Here is a 21,353-nt window from a genome sequence, read left to right as displayed (position 1 = left end):
CGAAAAAGCTAATAGGAAATTAATTAAAATGAATGTTTTAAAGGATATGCAAATTAGTTAGATCTTTTGCAGTTGAATGCAATTCGCCGACCCATAGATAATAAAGTTGTATTTTCTTTCTAAATAAATAGAAAAAAATGTTTTTAATATGAATATCAATACACAAAAACAAAATCCAAATTTATAGGAGTATAGATTTATTATTAAATTTTCACAAACATAAGAGACATATGAATTTTCACAAACATAAGAGACATATGAATTTTCACAAACATAAGAGACATATGAATTTTCACAAACATAAGAGACATATGAATTTTCACAAACATAAGAGACATATGAATTTTCACAAACATAAGAGACATATGAATTTTCACAAACATAAGAGACATATGAATTTTCACAAACATAAGAGACATATGAATTTTCACAAACATAAGAGACATATGAATTTTCACAAACATAAGAGACATATGAATTTTCACAAACATAAGAGACATATGAATTTTCACAAACATAAGAGACATATGAATTTTCACAAAGCGCTTCTACACTACTTTTACCCTGTTGCATATAACTAAATTACATTACCCACATTACCACCCGTTTATGCCTAACAGTTGTGTTCCAAAATACAAAAATGATTGATTAATTAGTTTAGCAGTGAATCCTTTACATACAAATACATGAACATACCTATATCTAAATAAAGATATATTATATATCAGGGCTTTACATTGCGAGTGAAACAGTCGCATTTGCACGTGATCTTTTTAAGTGTCGAATAGAAATAATAAAACGCTCATCTTTTGGCAATTCTGTTTTTTTCAAAGACGATCTTCCAAAGCTCACTGTTGAGTAAAAAACATCTTTTCAACCTTTATTAGTATTAGTATTTTTTAATAAAACAAGCAAAGTCAAATTATTTAAACACTAAAAAGTTTAATGGAACAATATACTTTAAAAAAAAAAAAAAAAAAAAAAAACATCCGAGGAAACTTTTTAAAGAAAAAAAAAAAAAACATCCGAGGAAACTTTTTAAAGAAAAAAAAACACTCGAGGAAAATTCAAGTCTTAACATAAGACTCAATGCGTATTCAGAATCAGACTTATTTAAAAATATAGACACATCTTTATGGTGTATGCATTTGTCATGGAATGAAGATCTCATATCCTAAAAATCACGTGGGTTTGGCTAGTAATATTTTATTTGGCTAGTAAATAAAAATATTTAGTTTTCAAAGGTCAACTAAAGATAAATTTGTCCGTAGAGCTTTGTATACACACACACACACACCCATCCATCCATCCACGTGTTAAGGAAATCTTGCAAACAAATAAGGCCAACTATCGATTTTCATGACTCAATGGAGATATAAAATTCAGAGAGAAGACTGGATCAAATAAGAAGCTGATTCCAAGAAAGAAAAAAAGAAACGTGTCCCTTCAACATTCAATCTGGAAGGTTACGATAGTCAAGTGGTTAACAACACAAACTGATGACCTGAGTGTACCAAGTTCGTATCCAATTTGTTCCACAAAAATCGTTTTCACTTAGGGTGGAGGCAATCTCCACGTGGTCCTTCCCGTAATCCTCAATGTCTTTCTAGAAAGATACCGGGGGGGGGGGACCAATGCCAACAATAGAATCATCTGACCCATAAGACTGGAATGAATGAACATTCAATCTGAACATTTAGCAATGAAAATATTTAAAATAGAGGTGTAGGAGACTGACAAAGTTTTGTACAAGAAGTGTGAGATCACATCTAAAAAAAATTATGACAGAAATAACGGAAAGGGAGGCGAGTATGATTGACAAAAACATCAACTGAAATGAGCAGCTATGGGACTGAGATAATTGTTTTCATTACTACTATAATATCCATTAAAAAAAAAAAAAAAAAAAAAGAACTGTAGATGTTATCTTATCTTTTGTGTGAGAAGAGACCTTTCTCCCTGAAAACTAACAACAGTAAATGGTACTTGAATAATTATCATATGAACTATTGTATTTCTATGAATAAGGCACACGTTTACAATAAACTTACAAAACCATCTATGAATATAAAAGCGAAAATGTGTATATGCATGTATGTATGTTCGCTTTTTGTGTATGTCCAAGAAAGGCTTTTTTCTGAGAAGCGATCGGTCGACTCACTTCTAAAAACTGTTTATATCACGTCTAAATCATAATATCTACCAGTTAACAATGGGGGTCGCCTGTCTATTTAATTTGCTCGACTTTGAAAAGATCAATATTCAACATTTTTTGATCGCCGCATGTGCATTAAGCTTTTTGTATAAATAAAAGCGAAACTAATTCTGGCGGAATTGTTCTGGCCACGATTGCTGGAAACGTCCGAAAGCAATCAACTTTGATCAATTTAGAGTTTCTCCTTATATCAGACAATTGCTATTTAATTTGGACAATCCCCTTTTTATGGGGGAGCTGGTTTCTCCCACAACATCTTGGAGAAACAAAAAACAGTAATAAAAAATGCGGCCCCGCAGTAAATACTGCCCCGCAGTCAAAGTTGACCTTATTAAGTCATTAAGTACGGGCACCTGCCAATTCTTAATACTTAAATAAATTTCATCATGTTTCCGTTACAATTTCGTGGTGGCCCAGTGTTTAACGTCGCACGTTTTTTTTTCACACTTTAATTTCCAACTTCGACTCAAGGGTTCGGGTTCGATCCTTCATACTTACCTACCAAAACTTTTTTTTTATTTTACCCCCCCCCCTTCCCCGACACAAACACTGAGGTGATTTGATTTACCCAAAACCACACACACCTCCAAACACCCGGACAATGCCGGGTACCACCCCCGCTAGTCTATATATATAAAAGGCAAAATGTGTGTGTATGTGTGTTTGTATGGTTGCAAAAACTTTCAACATGCGCAACGGATCCTAACCAGATTGGTATCGTTTTGAAGCTCAATCTCTTGGACGACAAATATAAAAAAATTGGCCAAAAGCATATATTCCTTCACCCTCAACTGAGCAGTTTTCTACAAGGAGGGTCATCATACGCGCTTGCAATGACTAGCCTTAATTTGAATGACAGCGAAGTTGTATGTCATGGTGGCCGTGGGGGTTAAGTGGTTTGCTTTGTTTCACCTTCTTTTCCTACTTTGTGTTACAGGTTCGAGCCTGCCTGCCTACTCCTTTTTATTTTTTCTTATTGCGAGGCTTACGTAATGGAATTTTTTTTCTTTTAAAACAAAACTGAATTATTTTACCGTTCGCTTAAACTTTTTTTGTTTTTTTCACACCTCTCTCCACCAAGGCTGCATCTATTTTTTTTCTGGTTGTATTGACTTCTTACTACACCACCTTTCACACCCGGGCAATGCTGGGTACCCCGCTAGTCACAAAATAAATAAAACGTTATGCTACATTAACAATGTTGGTATTATGAGTGAGGAAAGTCGGCTGAAATGATATGACGAAGACAACAAGCATTCGTATTTTATTTGTATTCTTTCGACTACTGTTTTCATCCTGAATATTATTTTCACAACATTTCGGTTCATGTAACCTCCGACCTTCTCCAGGTGTATCTTGAAAAACTTTCGAATCTGCACAAAATTCCAAACAGAACTCTTTATTTAATGGACTGGAGTAACATGCTCTCGTTCTGTCAACCATGATTGGGCATAAGTCCTAAGTAGCCGCACAGTCTAGGTTAAAAACACAAGACAAAGTTGACTCAACATGAAGTTGCATAATAAAAAACAAATAATACAAAACTCAACAGTTTAAAGACAATTCAGAGAAATTGGAAATCACAACATTCATTTCACCTTAACGTCAATAGTTGAACAATGGATAAACGTAAATGTGAATTCATCAAAATAATTCTGAAACAGGGTCAAACTATAAATTAAAAATATTGTTTCAGAAATTGAAGGCAAAGACATAAAATGATATACTCAATTGTTATATAAACTAAAAAAAACAACAAAAAAACCCGGTAAAATGTTAGATAGTCTCTTTGACAGAAATGCATACGATTTAGAGTTTATGGGAATCATGCAACTATATTGAATCTATATATCTATAAAAGTGAAATCGTGTGTCTGTGTGTGTACATTTCCCTACCAAATTACTCTGTATTTTCAGTCTACAGACTCGAAATTTGACATAAGGGGTATTGAGATATGGAAAAATCTTTTTAATCGGTTTTCGGCCAGAAATTTGGCTGTCAAGAGGTCAAAGTTAATTGATTTGACTTTTGAAAACTCTACCAAACTCTTCTGCCAATTTTGGGTCTAAACACTTGAAATTTTAGATGTAGGTTACTTGGACATGGATCAAACTTTTTAATTTGATTCGAGCACGAAACAATAAATGTTAAGGGGTCAAAATTGGGGTCAAAGTTAAAAAATTTGACCTCTGCGGTCTCTACCAAATTACTGAACCAATTTTTGGTCTAAACATTTGAAATTTTACATAAAGTGTATTCAGATATAGGGCAAGCTTTTTAATCGGTTTTTGGCCAAAAGTTTGGCTGCCAAGGGTTAAAGTTCAAAAGATTTGACCTTTGCGGTCTCTAGCAAACTATTCAGCCAATTTTGGGTCTAAATATGTGAAATTTTGCATAAAGGGTATTCAGACAGGCAGCAAACTTTTTAATCAGTTTTTGGGCGAAAATTTGGCTGCCAAGGTCAACGTTGAAAGAGTCGACCATTGCAGAATCTACCAAACTCCTTCGACAATTTTGGGTCCAAACATTTGAAATTTTAGATGTAGGTTACCTGGACACAAGTCAAACTTTTTAATATATATATACATATGCAAATAAAGTTACGAACACTACATAGGGCCCGAGCAAAGCTGGGCTTAACTGCTAGTGTGAAATAAACAAAATAACATGATTTTTTACAACTTACTAATCCCAGAGACCGTTATTTACTCTATAACAACCAACCAAAGAACGAATGAAAGGGAGAGTAGCAACTTTGCAACAACTAGATAATGAATAGGATTGTCTTCCTTACATCCTAATTGATTTTAGGATTCAAGACGATTAAACCTCATCCTGTAGTAGCACTCAAATCTAAGAATTGGAATATGCAGTAATAAATTTGTCGTTTATTATTTGAAATTTTTTTTTTGTTTCTATGTGTATAATAGACAGATATAAAACATTAAAAAAATTGTGCTTATATAAATAAAATTGGTTGCTTTGTTTTACAACATATCAACCCTTTTCAGGTTATTTGATAGGAAAAGATTTTATGCTACAAATTCTTAATATCCCCACATATGTAATGTTGCAAATGTTTTGTTGGAGATTGAATGCATATAATTATTGTCCCCCACCCCTTTATTTTTAATGCATCATTTCGTTTACATTTGGAAATAGTTTTTTTTAAATATGTTAGTAACGTATCTGACATATATATATTAGTAACATATCTAACATTTAAAATTATATTGTCAAATTTTCAAAGTCAGACCCAAATAGCATTTAAGCTGAGTATTCAAACTATGCTTCTGACAATTCAATATTCAGTTGTTATTGCTGTATCATGTTATCGACAATATTATAACAGAATTTGCTATCATTTATTTTAAAAATTACTTATTATGGCCTAGACAATCTACAAGTTTACCTATTCATGAAAAAAAAAAACAAACTCAAACTCAACAAGGGACGTAACTCTTACTTTTAATTAAAGAATATCAAAAGAGTTGTCAACTTTACAACTAAAATTTCATTTTTTTTTCTTAAAAATTATATACGAAAATACTTCATATCACGATTATAGCAAGTTATAAAGAAATAAATACAGTTCTTATATAGATGATGATAAAGAAGAAAAAGGAAATACAAGGAAAGATAAGTGATATAACAGAATATCGGGGAAACAGCCTCAGTGAAATCCATCAGGCAGGAGTTTGGCACACTATAAACACTGAAACCAATGACTACAAGATCACAGGACACTAAAGAAGAAACATCAGAAGTCAATCATATCAAAACAATTATGAACAAGGACAAAAAAATACCATCCTTAATGAATGAACAAAATAAAATCAGAACTACAAAGGTGAACATTTCTCTCGCACATCTCAACAGGCTCAAACGACTTAACGTATGTTGGATAATCTGTAATTATGAAAGTCTAAATAGACAAAAAGTGTTGGCAAAAAATGAACCAATAAAGCCCGAATTTGAAACTAGACTGGAAACACAAATAAACATACAAAACAAAAGAGAGGACAGTTGTAAATAAGGCTGAAGAGATCTGAAAACAATGGAAGAAGAAAAATATGGCCAATAAAAAACATGAAGAACTAAAACAAAAAAAAAATACTAGTAAAAAAAGGAAGGGAGACTTGGAAGATACAGATACAAATCTGAATAGTACATAATGCCTCTTTTGAAAACATGAAAATGCAAATAGCGAAAAAAAAAATCTGACTCAATAGAAACCAGCTAATTCTGGAGCAATATATTGAAAATATGACAAAATTATATACTGAATGACTAGATCACAAAAGAAAAGCTTACGGAAATTGAAGAAAGGCAAGAAATCAAAATTCAAGAAATATTAAAGACAATCTTAAAAAAATAACAAACTGGAAAGAATCTGGACATGGGAGAATTCATGGATTCTCATTCAAAAGTTCATGGGATCTTTTAGTTCATTTCATAGCTCCCACTTGGGAGGATTCTGAATTAAGATGTTTTTCAGTAGTCAGAATTAAATATTTTATAAGGCAACACTTGTCAGAAGTCGAATTTTGTTTTAAGCGACTAGCCATCTCTGAAATGGGAAGTCAGCAACTTTTGCTAGGGTCAATGTCAAGTTTTTTTTAAGACTGACCCTAAAGTTGGGTCATATTTTTTTTTTTTTTAAATCTCCCATTTCTGCTCTTCATAGATGTGTGATTCAGCTAGTACAGATATAAAAAATACATGTCTAATTTCCTTTTTTTGAAGTTGTACGGAAAAAATAATTCCGGAAAATAATTAATACAAATATTCTGAATCTCATTACTTCTCCTTCCCTCTAAAAGAACCAAACGCAATAAGCATCCTGGACTCTTTTATTTTCTTCTTCTGTTGATCTTAAAAGTACAAAAAAAGTAACCAAATTTGACTATTAAGACAACAATCAAACGCTGATGAGTCAACACACAAATTACTGTTTCTTGAGATAAAATAGCAATGACTCAAAGAAGACGAAGACGTTGCCACCAGTTGAACAAATGAGAATCTCTTCTATTAATCATTAACCTAATGTTTTTTTTTTTTTACGTGGCAGCACACTACCAAGTTTTTTTTTTGTTTTAATTTTCACATACAAAAAAATAATTTTTTTCTATTCAGAAAGCCTTTTATTTTTAATAAAATAATAAAAACAACAAAGATTATATGAGAATTTTTATTCACATACATCAACAGATTTTATATTAAATATCTGGTATAGAATAATAATAGTGAATGTCAGTGGGGCAGTCGTGCCTGTTTTTTTTTTTTTTAACTACTGCTGCAATAAATGAATAAATGGACAAATGTGAGAGAGGTACACTCCTAATTCTTCTTCAATATTTTTAAGTTTTCCATATTTTTTTTAATGTTGTTTAGGTTAGAAAATGTTGTTTAGGTACGAAGTTGAAAATTGAAGTAAGATTTTGATAGCCTTTTTTTTTTCTTTTTTTACTTAGAGTTGGATATCCTTCCATAACAGAAATCCAAAAGGCATCCAATGAATGGTGTCAAAGTCAAAGAAATTAAATATTTTTTTTACTAAACAAAATGAAATTAAATATTGGTTTACTAAACAAAATGAAATTAAATATTTTTTTTACTAAACAAAATGAAATTAAATATTTTTTTTACTAAACAAAATGAAATTAAGTATTTGTTTATCTAAACAAAATGAAATTAAATATTGGTTTACTAAACAAAATGAAATTAAATATTTTTTTTACTAAACAAAATGAAATTAAATATTTTTTTACTAAACAAAATGAAATTAAGTATTTGTTTATCTAAACAAAATGAAATTAAATATTGGTTTACTAAACAAAATGAAATTAAATATTTTTTTTACTAAACAAAATGAAATTAAGTATTTGTTTATCTAAACAAAATGAAATTAAATATTGGTTTACTAAACAAAATGAAATTAAATATTTTTTTTACTAAACAAAATGAAATTAAATATTTTTTTTACTAAACAAAATGAAATTAAGTATTTGTTTATCTAAACAAAATGAAATTAAATATTGGTTTACTAAACAAAATGAAATTAAATATTTTTTTTACTAAACAAAATGAAATTAAGTATTTGTTTATCTAAACAAAATGAAATTAAATATTGGTTTACTAAACAAAATGAAATTAAATATTTTTTTTACTAAACAAAATGAAATTAAATATTTTTTTTACTAAACAAAATGAAATTAAGTATTTGTTTATCTAAACAAAATGAAATTAAATATTGGTTTACTAAACAAAATGAAATTAAATATTTTTTTTACTAAACAAAATGAAATTAAGTATTTGTTTATCTAAACAAAATGAAATTAAATATTGGTTTACTAAACAAAATGAAATTAAATATTTTTTTTACTAAACAAAATGAAATTAAATATTTTTTTTACTAAACAAAATGAAATTAAGTATTTGTTTATCTAAACAAAATGAAATTAAATATTGGTTTACTAAACAAAATGAAATTAAATATTTTTTTTACTAAACAAAATGAAATTAAGTATTTGTTTATCTAAACAAAATGAAATTAAATATTGGTTTACTAAACAAAATGAAATTAAATATTTTTTTTACTAAACAAAATGAAATTAAATATTTTTTTTACTAAACAAAATGAAATTAAATATTTTTTTTACTAAACAAAATGAAATTAAGTATTTGTTTATCTAAACAAAATGAAATTAAATATTGGTTTACTAAACAAAATGAAATTAAATATTTTTTTTACTAAACAAAATGAAATTAAATATTTTTTTTACTAAACAAAATGAAATTAAGTATTTGTTTATCTAAACAAAATGAAATTAAATATTGGTTTACTAAACAAAATGAAATTAAATATTTTTTTTACTAAACAAAATGAAATTAAGTATTTGTTTATCTAAACAAAATGAAATTAAATATTGGTTTACTAAACAAAATGAAATTAAATATTTTTTTTACTAAACAAAATGAAATTAAGTATTTGTTTATCTAAACAAAATGAAATTAAATATTGGTTTACTAAACAAAATGAAATTAAATATTTGTTTACTAAACAAAATGAAATTAAGTATTTGTTTATCTAAACAAAATGAAATTAAGTATTTGTTTACTAAACAAAATGAAATTAAATATTTGTTTACTAAACAAAATGAAATTAAATATTGGTTTACTAAACAAAATGAAATTAAATATTGGTTTACTAAACAAAATGAAATTAAATATTGGTTTACTAAACAAAATGAAATTAAATATTGGTTTACTAAACAAAATGAAATTAAATATTGGTTTACTAAACAAAATGAAATTAAATATTGGTTTACTAAACAAAATGAAATTAAATGGCTTTTAGCTATTACACTAATCTGCCATGGCAGAGTACTTGGGAACCACTGCATTAAGTTACCATTTATAAAATAACTAGGGGGAGGGTAGCTCATTGTTGCCGTGTCGTAAAAAAGGGGAGGGTAGCTCATTGTTGCCGTGTCGTAAAAAAAAACAAAAAAACAAACAGAAAACAGGTCTTGGGTGCAAGCAGCCAGAAGTGAAACCGAAAGAAAAATTTTGTAAAAAAAAAAAAAAAATGTGTGCTGGGCGCAAACTTGCTTAGCATAGGACTGTAAGTGAGCACACTATCCATCGGACTAATGACGTTATCACATTGCAAATTTATCTATTTAAAAAGAAAATTAGAAACTCGTTTTTATGTATGCATATTTAAGATTCAATGTTGTAGCAAAGATTTTTTACATGACCTCTCCCCTCGAATAAAATGACATTTCTGTGTGAAATAATTGACGATTTTTTTTTCTAATTCCTCGATATTATTTGTTCGAAATATTGCTCTTTCTTACAATACTGCTGAAATGATGCAGATGACAAAAGTTTTTAGGGGACATACGAACACACACATTTGAGATTTATTTCATAGACAACAAAATCTTCAGCAGTGAATGATCTGATTCTTTAATGAAAGAATGCATTGTAGAGATACTCTCTTTTTACAATCATTTTCATATGAAAGAAAAAAAAAAAAAATCAACACAAGTTTTTCAATATAAGATCACTCTAAAATGCCACCAATGAAATTGGTTATAAAATTCACAATCTTTTTTGCAATCCAATTATACAGGGTGGAACGATAAAATTGTTGCCCTAGAAAAGATGACATGATTCCATTTGTTTGATGGAAACTGGTTTTCCTTTTTTGTTGCAGACCATCTACTAGTTAGCCACTTGTATCCAAATCCCAAGAGCGACAGGAGCCTTCTATCATGTCTGAAAGGGACACAATGTTCAACAGGTAATATCGGAGATGATCTGCTGCACAACTCGTGTTCTCTACCAATCCAAGTTATGACATTACCATCTTTAAAATGCAAATTTGGATGGTTCAATGCTTGATGGCACAACTCAAAGTTTCCAGCCACGGTTATGGTATTTGATGTAGTTTCAAGTGAGTGCCACATCATGCCACCTCACATCTTTGAAGTTAGCTTGAAAGTCAACACCAAAGTGTACCTGGATGCGCTGAAGAGCGTGGTGATCTGGTGCAATCAGGTGGCCACTGGCAGATCCTGGGTGTGGCAGCAGGACTCAGCGCCGGCTCACAAGTCTAAAGAAACCCAGGCTTGGCTTCAGAAGAAATGCTATGACTTTGTATCCTTCTCTCACTGGCCTCCTTCTTCCCGACCTGAACTCACTTGTCTACTTCATTTACTCATATGTTGAGAACATCACCAAAGCTAGCCTGATCGTCACCATTCGCCTAGTTTCCACCGGCGCTTGTAGAAAAGGTATGCTGCCAGTTCCAGATTCGTATCGAGACAGTGATTGAGACTGAAGGCAGCTACATTGAATAGATGTCAGCTCTACTACATAATCAAGTTACCGGAATTGAATTTTTCAATAGAAGTTTTAAAATAAAGCTAGCTACAAATTTATCATACCACCCCGTATTAAGTAGGAATAAACTTCAGTCGATTGCTGACTTATCCATCAAGTTTTAGTCATGAATGTCCAAGGAAAAGGAAAAGACTATTTCAAACTTAAGAGCGACAAAAAGGCAAATAGGAAAAAAAAAAACAAAAAAAAAAAAACATGGAATAGAAAATATATTTTTTTAAACAACATTTTAATCAACCAGTATGTCTGAAGAACACAAAACATGACACTGATAGTCAAGGATGCATGAGAAAATGAATGTTTTCCATGGATGTAACACAAATGAATCATTATACTCGATTTTTGTACTTTTAAACTTTAATCTGAATCGGAAATTGCCATCCCTTGACTATATTAAAGGCTTCAAAGTTACTTTTAAATTTCAAAGTATAAACACTATGGGTCAGTTTTTCATCTTTTAACAATACATCGAAATGATTGATCATATATATATTTCTTAAAAATCTAAAAGCAATTTTTATCCTTTAACCTGGCGAATAAAATACACTTCGTGATTTGAAAAAAAAAAAAAAAATTAAAAGTAAAGTATTATAGTACATCTAAACCTATGTTCAAATATCATTAAAATGTATTAAAAATATTGGTTCTATTTTAGAATAAAGTGGCTATTTTGGCAAATATAGTTTATGGGTGGTTTGGAACTTAGAAACATAACAGCTGACTGACATGTAAACTTTAATTTTAGCCAGAAATTATTTTTACATTGACATTTTGAAAGTTTCACAATTGCATTTGGATTTCCCTACGGCCGACACAACCATGTTGACCACATTTGTTTTCATTATTATAAATGGGAAAATGGCAGTGCACCTGAAATCATTTTTGGAAAATTTTAAGGTAATTTTGAAGCCTTTAAACTGTCCACTAGAAACTAATTTCTGGCTAAAATTAAAAGAATCATTTTCTTAAAAGTCAAAATAAAGTCAGTATAAAAAGTCAAGCGATTTAAGAGAAATGGAAAAGGCTAAGTTCCTTAGGGATGAATAAGAAATATTGAGGATTGCTTCCCCACAAAGGCAAGAAATGGTACAAGGTTGGTTTTAGTGTGTGGGCTGAGGTAGGTATATAATACAGACTTCCATAGGAACTTATCTGCATAAAAGATATCTATTTGATTACTGGAGAAAATCCATGTGTGTCCCTCTCAGAACAATCAACACTAATAGTAATGGAAACTAGTCTAAGAAAACCTATTAAACATCGAAGAAGCCCCCTATCCTCCCCCCAAAATCGCAGTACAACTAATAAAATTTAAAAAAAATATATATATATAAAAAAAAAAAAAATGGAATAAGTTGAGTTTATGAAGGAAAAACAACAAAAAACACTGACATAATCATAAAAATAAAATTCCTTGTATATATAAAAAAAAAGACTAAATTATCCCCCCCCCCTAAAAAAATAATAAATATTTGAACATTTTCAATTACCTTTTTTCTTGCATTCTTTCTGCAAACCTTTCTCACTTTTTCGTCTTTTCTTTTTTGCGTATTTATTAGATATAAAAAGTTTTTAAAACCGGCCGCCAAAAAAAATAGGAGAGTCATACCCGAGCCGCGTGTGAGGTTACTCTGATGATAGGGCAGGGATGAGGAACATGTGACTGTTTTACCCTGGTACAGTGGTTTGGCTTGGATTTTTGGTTTTTAACAAAGAGACTAGAGAAAGAAGGGGAAGGCAGAGCAAAAAAAAGTGGTGTGTGCTTGTTTTTGTTTAAAAAAAAAAAAAAAAAAAAAAAGTGGTGTGTGCTTGTTTTTGTTTAAAAAAAAAAAAAAAAAAAAAGTGGTGTGTGCTTGTTTTTGTTTAAAAAAAAAAAAAAAAGCAGATGTTGTTGGATTGAACATTTCGTTTTTTTTCTTTCTTTTGTAAAAGAAAAAAAAAAAACATAGTAAGCAGAACTAATTTGGTTAGGTCAAACTCTACTGAAGATTTAATTAATATTTTATTTATTTTAAATAAACAAGAAAGTAATTTGTTTGATCTTATTTAAAGTGTTCATTTCATAAAAATATATAAACTAAATGACATGCCAATTAGAATAAAGTCATCTTGTGTTTGTATACTTTATTGACTTGTTTGTTTATATGTAAACTGGAAACGATGTACACACCTGCAACTTACAGGATAGAAGGGGGAGAGAAAAAGATACAAGGACAAGATAAAGGGGAGAGGGAGGTGAAAAGGAGAGATTAAGAGCAAGATAGAGAGATGCGGGGAGTGAGAGATGGAGGGGATATATAGAGATGGAGGAGATATAGAGAGATGGAGGAGATATAGAGAGAGGGAGAGAAAGATGGATGACGACAGAGAGAGATGGATAACGACAGAGAGAGAGATGGATGACGACAGAGAGAGAGATGGATGACGACAGAGAGAGAGATGGATGACGACAGAGAGAGAGAGATGGATGACGACAGAGAGAGAGAGAGAGATGGATGACGACAGAGAGAGAGAGAGATGGATGACGACAGAGAGAGAGAGATGGATGACGACAGAGAGAGAGAGATGGATGACGACAGAGAGAGATGGATGACGACAGAGAGAGATGGATGACGACAGAGAGAGATGGCAGGCGAGAGAGAGAGAGATGGATGGCGAGAGAGAGAGAGATGGATGGCGAGAGAGAGAGAGAGAGATGGATGGCGAGAGAGAGAGAGAGATGGATGGCGAAAGAGAGAGAGATGGATGGCGAGAGAGAGAGAGATGGATGGCGAGAGAGAGAGAGATGGATGGGGCGAGAGAGAGAGAGATGGATGGGGCGAGAGAGAGAGAGATGGGTGGAGAGAGAGAGAGAGAGAGATGGATGGCGAGAGAGAGAGATGGATGGCGAGAGAGAGAGATGGATGGCGAGAGAGAGAGAGAGATGGATGACGAGAGAGAGAGAGAGAGATGGATGACGAGAGAGAGAGAGAGAGATGGATGGCGAGAGAGACGGGGGAGAGAGAGACGGGGTAGAAAGATGGAGAAAGAGAGAAAGGGGGGAGAAAGATGGAGGAGGAGAGGGAGAGAAAGATGGACGAGGAGTGAGAGGGAGGAAGAAGTAATAAAGGAGAGAAAGGAAAAGAGAAAGACAGAGAAAGAGTGGAAGGAGTTTTTTTGGAAATTCATGCAGTATATTTTTTGGTGAACAATCTCAATCCAGAGTGTCCCTTTTCGATGAACTGGATTTTCTGTACATTTAAAAAACTAATTTGTGTCTTACTTTTTCTTAATGGGGAGACAAGTAAATAGAGAGATGGAATTTCCGTTGCATCTTTAAATTATATTTCTTAAAAAAATTAAATAGTACCTCTTTTGATTGCCAACAAATATGAATAAACAAAGAAACAAGCCACGGTTGATACAGACATTTTCTTTCTTTTTTTTTTTCTCTCTTAAAGATTTACAACAATTTCTAACTTTATGCTCTTGTGTTGAACTGAATCATTGCAATTTGAATATACAAGAATTTTGAATCAAAAATAGAGGTTAAGAAAATTAAGAATTTGAGAGATTTCTTTCTTGGCTCTAATTTTCCAAGAGAAAATCGCAGGCTTTTATCTTTTATCCTTTGATGATTGGTTGTAATCAAAATAAAAAAAAAATTAAAAAATAAAAAAAATCCTTGATTTGTAAGGATTTTTTTTTTTTTGCAAAGTTCAAAATGATCCTTACAGAAAATGGAAGATCAATGTGGATAAAATAATCTGTATGAATCAGAATTAATAATCTTTGAAAGGTTATTAACTCTGATAACTTCAAAAGATATTTAACCAGAAACCACCTAGCAAAGACTATAAATCCTAACCATCAACCTTACAATTCACCCTTCAAATTATGGAAGAAAGTAACAGAAATCCATCGAGAAAATGTGTTATGAGCTCATAAAGAGGAATTTCAAGTCAAATAATTATATAACCCCCAAAAATCTGATATGCCTTAAAATGGGCAAAGCAAACCGAATTCCTAAAATATATATATTTTTTTAAATCTTTAACAAAGTAAAACTACTGATTCATGAATAGCTAAGTTTTTGCAATTTAATCCAGATTCAAATTCCCAGGTATTTGTAAATTGCATTTCAGTGTAATCATATTTATTGCATTTGCAATATGCACTCATATCATAGCATTCTATATATAACTAGAAGAATATCCATTCCAGGAGAAGGATAAAAAAAAAGTTTTGAACTATTTTTTGTCTTGCCTTATAAAGATTGAAATCAATACATTTTGATACAAACCTCATCTTTAGAACCCTTATTCCAATTTTAAATCAAAATCCGGGTTTGTATTACTGTACACAGATTCGAAAAAGTTGTCAAAAAACAAATATATAACAAATAAATGTTATCAAAGGCAAGATAAGTAACTTTTCTACCTAACTGGATATATTTTTCGTGTTTTTATTCAATGTAACATGTTTATTCAGCTCGAAAAACATACAGTGTTTACCGATGTATTCGAAAATTCAAGATGGCGCCTCACTCCCTCTTTAACACGGTAAGTTTGGAAAAAGGTGTCATAAATAAAAAACTAAAAAAAAATACTATTAAAAAACCCGCCGAATATATGTCAACCTATGTCACGGTAACATATATTGAGCGAGTTTTTAACAGTATTTTATCCAGTTTTTTTTTATAACACCTTTTCCCAAACTTACCGTGTTAAAGAGAGAGTCGGACGCCATCTTGAATTTTCCAATACATCGGTAAACTGTATGTTTTTCGAGCTGAATAAACATGTTACATTGAATAAAAACACGAAAAATATATCCAGTTTGGTAGAAAAGTAACTTATCTTACCTTTGATAACATTGTTACATATAGGGGTTTCATTGAGAGTCTTAGGAAGAGATGCTTAGAAAGAGTCTTATTACAGTGAGGGATGTTGTAAGACTCAGAGAGAGAGATAGATGTTGTTGTAAGAGATTTAGATAGATTTTCATGTTATGAGAGATTCCTATATTTTAAATGTTCATTCCTTAATTGTGTTGAATGGAAGAAGAAGAAGAAAGCTCCTTAAGTGAAGGGATATTGTTCAGACTGTTCGGACATGATGATGTTGAGACGTGTATGTAAAGACATATAACACAAATATATAATACAATTGGACTTTACCTTTTTGGTAAGAATCATAAGACACAAGACGAGCTTTACAAAAAACACTTGATGGTTTATTCTTCACACGGCCGTGTTCCATCACCAAGAATTCAAAGTCTCACATTTTTTCCTTGAAGTGACGTCTCGCTTCCAGACGTCTGACTCCCTGAGTTTTTTCACTGACTGTTTTCTAACTAAAGTTTTTCTCTATTCTAGAACTTTCTATTTTCCGTGACGTCATACACATGTTAAAACATGTGCATTCTTTCACGTGTCCTGGACATACGTGTCCAAAACTTTTCCTATTTCTACAAAAGGAATTTTAACCTATATTCAATATATTAAAAACATTATCTTATAAGCTGCATTCTTTCAATTTAAAATTTCATAACAAACTTGATAGTTAACATTCTTTCCTTGAAATATTTATCTATTTCTAAACAAATGTTTATTTTACATTTTTAAATTCTCACACGTAATCTTTTTCTAAACTAGATTACGAGGTTCGAATTCCGCCTATGCTTTTTGATTTTCATTTTAAACTAAATTCTCCATTTTTATACTTACATGAAAAGGGGACAGCCCTTATCATGTAACAACATTTATTTGTTATATATTTGTTTTTTGACAACTTTTTCGAATCTATGTGTACAGTAATACAAACCCCAAAATCCTTTTTCTGTAAACTTAGTTTAGTCAATACAACTTTTACTAAGATCACTAACCTCTCCTGTTTTTGCTACAACATTATTTTAAATGTAAACGAAACAAACCATTAAAAAATGATAGTTTAAAATTAAGCATCTCGCAACACCAACAGACAAAATGTCTTATAAAGATGTGTTGATGCATTTAAAAATAAAAGGAAGTCTTCATTAATCAAGTTATGAAGATACCAAAAGTAAATTCCATGTAGTTCCAATTTTAAAAAAAATCTTTGACAACAACTTCTGATCTATGAATCAATATGTTCTTGTAAATTGATCCAGATCAAAAGATCACGTTTAAATTAATTAAAAGAGAAGAACATCGAGAGGGAATACAATTGGTTGTTTTTTTACAGACTTATTCCTTATCTATCTCTTCAAAACAATGGTTGATTTGGCAGACAAAACAAAAACCGTAATCAATAAAACTAGAGATGATGATTACGCAAGAGATAATGAGAATGTACGATATACAATCATCGCTATGGTTACAGATTAAGCCCGGGACCTAATGCACGCAATGTTTTATGTGACTTTGCAAGAAGATAAAAAAAAAAAAAAAAAATCCCAAAAAAAAGAAGCAAGAAACGCGTTCACTAAAACAAACCACATTACTGCAACCAACAAAGGACATGAGATTAAAAAATAAAAATAAAGTTGACTCATCAACATAAAAACTTTCCACATCCATTTTTCTTGTCATAAATTTTTTATTCCCATGAATTCACAATGTCATTTAGTCATCTGAGTGTTTTCTTGGGTTGGGATCTATACATCAAATGGGTTTCAAAAAAATATGGGTATTAGGACTTATTAGGATATATGAAGCTCAACATTTAAGAGTGGAGCATAACATAAAATTAAAGACAAAATATAATAAATATAGGTATGTATGAATTTATTCGTCAATTCAATAACAAAATAACATCATATAGAAAGAGGGTTTATAAATGCTCTTTATACATGACTAGTCTGGGTGCCCGGCGTTGTCCGGGTGGGTGAAAGTTGTGTGTTGAGCAAAATAAAAAATAATAGTAGGCAGGCAGGCTCGAACCTGTGATGCAAAGGTGGAAAAGAAAGTGAAAGAAAACCTGACATCTTACCCCTACTCCATGACGCAACTGGAAGTTCGGAACATTGAAATTAGTAGAGTCATTCCGACCGATATGATACTGATTTCATGAAAATCCATCACTTCTGTCAAAAGTTTTAGGCAGACATACAAACATACATACATTTAAATAAACAGATGAGATTTATATTATAGATTAGTGGGGGTACTCAGCGTCGCCAGGGCGTGAAGAGGTGTGTGTATGGGGGTTAAAATAACAGTCGGAAGTTCGGGTGGAGAGAGGTGTTAAAAAACAAGGGTAGAAGCAAGGGGGGGGGGGGGTAAAAAAAAATATGGTAGTAGCGTGGAGAGGGATTAAAACCAATAGTAGGCAGCCAGGATGAAGAGAGGTATTAAAAAAAAAAAAAAAAAAAGTGGCAGTAAGTAGGCAGGCTCGAACCCATGGCACGAAGACGAAAAAGAAAGTGAAAGAAAATCTGACGTCTTAGCCGGAAGTTAAAAACGTTGAAATTAACCGAAATCAATCCAACGGTGACGATGACTTGCTAAAATGTTGGGGAAAAAAATCGACCCCTTCTTGTACAAAACGGCCAAGTTCAGGGTGAAGGAACTAATATTTTTGGCCAATTTTTCGATATTTGTCGTCCAAGATGTCGAGCTTCAAAATGATACCGATCTTGTCAGGATCTGTCACCTCTGTGAAAAGTTTTTGCGAGACATACATACATACATTTAAACAGACAGGTGAAATTTATATTATAGACTAGCGGGGGTACCCGGCGTTGCCCGGGTGTTTGGAGGTATAAAAGAAAAAAAAAAGTTTTTGTAGGTAGGTAGGCTCGAACCCTTGAGGTTAATAGGCTGAGGACTTACTGCCACACCATGATGGCAGAGAAGTGAGAGTGTGTGAAATAAAATCCTTAAAAATTGATGTGACAGGTGCGCGTTTAATGAGGTCAATCATCATGAATGAAACGTTCATAACCACACAAGTGGCAGGTGCGTGCAGAATTTAATTCCGCACTTAATTTTATTGCAGGATAGTTCTTTTGGGTTTGTTTTTTTTTTTTTTACCCAACTTTGTTTGGTTTTGTTGTTTCCCCAACATGTTGGGGAAAACTAGACCCCCCCCCCTTTATTAGGGGAATGTCCAAATGAAAGCAATTGTCTGATATGATGGTGAAAACTGACATTGACCAAACATCCATTGCTTTCTGGACGCTCTCGGCCCGTGGGCAGAGAACAGCGCCTTAATTTCACATCAGTTTTGCTTTTATACGAAAAAGCCGAATCAACACATAAGAAGCCGAAATAGCAATAATTTTGTAAAAGTCGCTGTAAATAAATCTAGACGCGATGCGCATTCACAAATCCTAGATATTATCTAGGGGTATATAAACACTTCTAAGCGATAGCAACCCATCGGGAACCCCAGTGAAAAAACCTTTCTTGGACATACAAAAATATGTGCGCTGTATTTGCCTTTTATATATATAGACTAGCCTAGATGCCCGGCGTTGCCCGGATGTTTGGAAGTGTGTGTTGAGCAAAAAAAAAGTAGGCAGGCTCAAACCCGTATCACGAAGGAGGAAAAGAACGTGAAAAAAAAAAAAAGTGACATCTTTGCTGTTGCACCTGTCATCAAACCAGAAATGATGTAGGTTTAAATTAAGGCTAGTCAATTGAAAAGAGGGGATGACTTTCGAAAATATCGGCGAAACAAGCCATCTCTCCCCATAGAAAAGTGTCCAGTTAAGGGTGAAGGAATGAATGTTTTTAGCCAATTTTTCAATATTTGTCATCCGGGTTGAGCTTCGAAATGATACCAATCTTGTGAAAATCTGTCGCCTCTGTCAAAAGTTTTAGGCAGACATACAAACATACATACAAAATTACATTTAAACAGACAGGTGAGATTTTTATTATAGATGTTTTTTCTTACTGAACTGACAAATAAATTCATATACACCCATATTTATTTTCTCTTTAATTTCATTTATATATAATTATTCCAGGTTAATATTTTCTAGAGGTGAAGCAGTCAATGAAATTTAAATGGGGTTAATGAAATTTTAATGGGGTCAATGAAATTTTAATGGGGTTAATGATCAATACTGAAATAGGGCAACAGACTTTTTGTTTTACATAAACATTTATTTATATGTCACTCGTTTTTATATGAGCAATATCGACTGAAGAGGTCTCTAGTTACTTCTAACTGGCTGACGGAAACATGCTCGTGAATGTGTAGCAACATATAAATGCTTATGTAAAACAAATTAAAAGTGTACATTATATATATATATATAATACGAGCAAACAGTTAATAAAACATGTTAAAAAACACTTTGAAATGAGTTAAAAACATATTTAATCTGAAAAGGAAACACTAGATAAGTGGATAGTTCTTAATCCGCGGAGTTTCGAAGAAATACTTTCCTTCTCATCAGAGGGTAGGAGTATATATATATAAAGGTTAAAAACTTCCAAGACTATATATATATATATATATATATATATATATATATAATGTCTATACAAACAACCAATTATTTTTATACCATCAACCTATGCCCCTTCCTCTACCCTTTCTAACATTCTCTTTAACCCTCTAATATTCGCTCCATTATTACTTTTATTCAAGTTTGTCCTGAATTCATAGCACTCACAGATGATCGTGCCCTAGCTGATTACCTGGTTTCGACTAATGTGTAGTATCGTATCCAGCATATAGTAAACCTTTCCCTGACAAAAAATATGTGTACATACCTGATTATCAATCAATTTCTCTTCAATCTCAGTGACGCTCCAGCTGTTTCGGATGCACAACGGCAACAAACGGTTCTCAACACCTTGAAGCCATTTTAAGAGGTAGTCGAAATCTTCTTGAAGATCTGAAAAAAGTTTAAAAAAAAAAAACAAATATTTTTTTTAAAAAGAACACAAAAACAATAATAGAGTACGAGAAAAAAAAAGAAGACCCCCCCCCCCTGAAAATTATGACAAGGAATTACAAAGTCAAAAATAAGTTCTAACTCAAATTCAAAAACCACCCAACTATTCATAAAATAGTTGCCAAATGGATAAAAATCCGATGACCCCCGCCTCCATGTACCAATGTTTCAATTTTGACTCCTTAGTGAGTCTTTTTTTCTTGATGAAAACTAATTAAAAAGTTTTCCACATGTCTGAATACTCTGTATACTAAATTTCAAATCTGTAGATCAAAAATTCATTGAGTATATAGGTTGAGAGTTGTCCTCACCGACACACAGATTCTCACTTTTATAGATATATATAAATTA

At 31.7% G+C, this 21,353-nt stretch overlaps 1 protein-coding gene across 1 annotated transcript in view; it reads right to left on the bottom strand.

The window, feature by feature from the left end:
• LOC145243935 (uncharacterized) overlaps positions 1-21,353 on the bottom strand; it is a 324,060-nt gene that overhangs the window by 140,184 nt on the left and 162,523 nt on the right. Inside the window, exon 5 of the mRNA XM_080107062.1 lies at positions 20,818-20,942. Within this exon, the coding sequence (XP_079963188.1) occupies positions 20,818-20,942 (125 nt within the window). The remainder of the gene's footprint in view (positions 1-20,817; positions 20,943-21,353) is intronic.

The sequence above is a fragment of the Euprymna scolopes genome, chromosome 22 (assembly GCF_053919585.1).
Source record: "Euprymna scolopes isolate OS-2025 chromosome 22, ASM5391958v1, whole genome shotgun sequence".
Lineage (NCBI taxonomy): Eukaryota > Metazoa > Mollusca > Cephalopoda > Sepiida > Sepiolidae > Euprymna > Euprymna scolopes.
Note: the sequence above shows the minus strand (reverse complement) of the source record. Positions and strands in the feature narration are given on the sequence as shown.